Consider the following 2,058-nt stretch of genomic DNA (forward strand, 5'->3'; position numbering starts at 1 on the left):
ATCATTGTGAAGTTATATCTTGTGAGGTTTCAATAGGCTTGGGGGGTTTCAGGACGAGAGCAGCGTAGGGACCACAACCGTAACAAGCCTTCCCGCCAATTCCGCCGACTGGCACAGTTTCACGGCGCCCTGCTGACCTGCTGTCGTACAGCCGTACAGCCGTACAATGTTATGATCACACCGCATCATCGCCTCTCACCGGTATTTTTCACCGCTGCCCGCACTGCAGGCTTGCGCGCCGCATTTGAAGCCTCAGGAGGTGTACGACTACCTGGGCAAGTTTGCCGTACCGGGCCCTGTGGCGGCCATGCCGTTGGCGGCTCTGAGCGGCGGTCAGCGGTGTCGAGTGGCTCTCGCTCTGGAGATGCTGCCCAGGTGAGTGATACACAGCCCCCTACGGGACGTGTATATACATATATATATGGTTATAAACACATATTTGACCGGGCCTGACACTGCCCAGCCCCAGCGGAAAGACCGCCTAGGCTCTCTCTCCCGCGGACGGGAGAGGGGCGCGAGGGGCCTCTGCCCCCCTCCCCCATCTAAGCAGCCGAGAGCCGCATATCCGCTAGCTCCGCTCTCCTCCCCCCGGGGGTGGGGGTAGGAGGCGCCGCACCCGCGCACACTCTCCCGAGCCAAGAGACTCCGTCACGCGAGTTTGCGCACTGAGCCTGAAACACGAAACAACAAGACTCCTCTCCTCAGCCCCGGCCTGATCCGGCTCTTGGGCTGAGGGTTCACTAGGACAGAGGAAACCGGGAACCCCGGCACAGTCAGTCCCTACCCCTTCCTACCCCCGGCAGGAGGCCCTATTAAAGAGGCCTAATGAAAAGGCCCTATTTAAGAAATCGTGTGTGTTGGGGGGTCCTCACCCACCCCTCACGCCCCCACCCGCGCCCCACACGCCGCGTTCCGGCTCCCCCCTCCCACCCCCCGCCCGCATAAGGCCCCACGTGTTGCTCCTGGACGAGCCCACCAACCACCTGGACCTGATGACGGTGGACGCCCTGACGGTGGCCGTGAGGGAGTGGGGAGGTACGTGCGGGTGTGGGGGGGGAGGGATGGGGAGGAAGGGAAATTAGCGGTGGACGGGGTCATTGCGAAGACAATGAGATTTATTCTCTCTCTCCGGCAACGCACCCTGTCTGTTTGTGTATGGGTCGATGCCCTAATCATTAGGTTTTCTTCGGTAATGTTCGTACTGTTGTTCTCTCTACAACTCGGCATTTAGGAAGGCCTATTCTGAGCCTGTTGAGGCCCCTCTGGTTCCCCCCCTTCCCCCCCGTCCCCCCCACCCATATTTCAACTCCCCCCTTTCCCCTTGGCTGCTGCGGCACCTGGCGGCCCTCGTTACGGTCCACGACGGTCCACAACAACGAACTGCGACCACGGGTTCCACAACGGCCCACAACACTGTCGTAACTTCCTCCTGGGTGTCGTACTGCCGTACCGTTCATCAGGTGCTGTCGTCATCGCCAGTCACGACCTGCAGTTCCTCAAGGGCACATGCCGGGAAATCTGGGTGGTGGAGGGGGGGCAGGTGACCAGGCAGCCGCAGGGCGATGAGGGGGAGGCCATCAGTGCATACGCATCGCGACTGATGGAACAGCTCCGACGCAAAGAGGAGAAGCTGCAGCGGCTGCAGCAATAGCAATTGTAGCCGAAGTGGGAAACAAAAGCAGAAACAGGCGGCAGTAGCCGCAGTGCAGCAGTACAGAAGCAAACATTCGTGCCGTGAAGCGAAAGCGGTAGCCATGGCAAGAGCGGTGACGTAGGGCAGTTGATTGGCGGGCTTCTTTACGGGTTTGTGTACTCACTGCTAAGGATTTTGAGCTGGGTTCGGTAAGATTGTTCGTTGAAGTGCTTGGAGTAAATATGTAACTCGAAGGGCAGCAGTAGAGCCCACATTGCGATACTATAGCGCCGGCGTTGGCCTCGTACACAAGCGTGTGTGCATGTATGTATGTTTGTGTGGGTGGGCGGTTGGGTGCGGGTGTCTCTGTTGTTACCCATCTGCCTGGCTGACTCTGGGGCTGGGGGCGCTAACCCGCTCATCTT

General features: G+C 59.5%; 1 protein-coding gene across 1 annotated transcript in view; it reads left to right on the forward strand.

Moving 5' to 3' along the window:
- Positions 1–2,058, forward strand: part of VOLCADRAFT_105078 (uncharacterized protein) — a gene marked incomplete at both ends in the record, with an annotated part of 16,858 nt that overhangs the window by 5,372 nt on the left and 9,428 nt on the right. Inside the window, 3 exons of the mRNA XM_002951290.1 lie at positions 230–375; positions 947–1,035; positions 1,461–1,540. Coding sequence (XP_002951336.1) covers positions 230–375; positions 947–1,035; positions 1,461–1,540 — 315 coding nt within the window. The remainder of the gene's footprint in view (positions 1–229; positions 376–946; positions 1,036–1,460; positions 1,541–2,058) is intronic.

The sequence above is a fragment of the Volvox carteri genome, assembly GCF_000143455.1.
Source record: "Volvox carteri f. nagariensis unplaced genomic scaffold VOLCAscaffold_23, whole genome shotgun sequence".
Lineage (NCBI taxonomy): Eukaryota > Viridiplantae > Chlorophyta > Chlorophyceae > Chlamydomonadales > Volvocaceae > Volvox > Volvox carteri.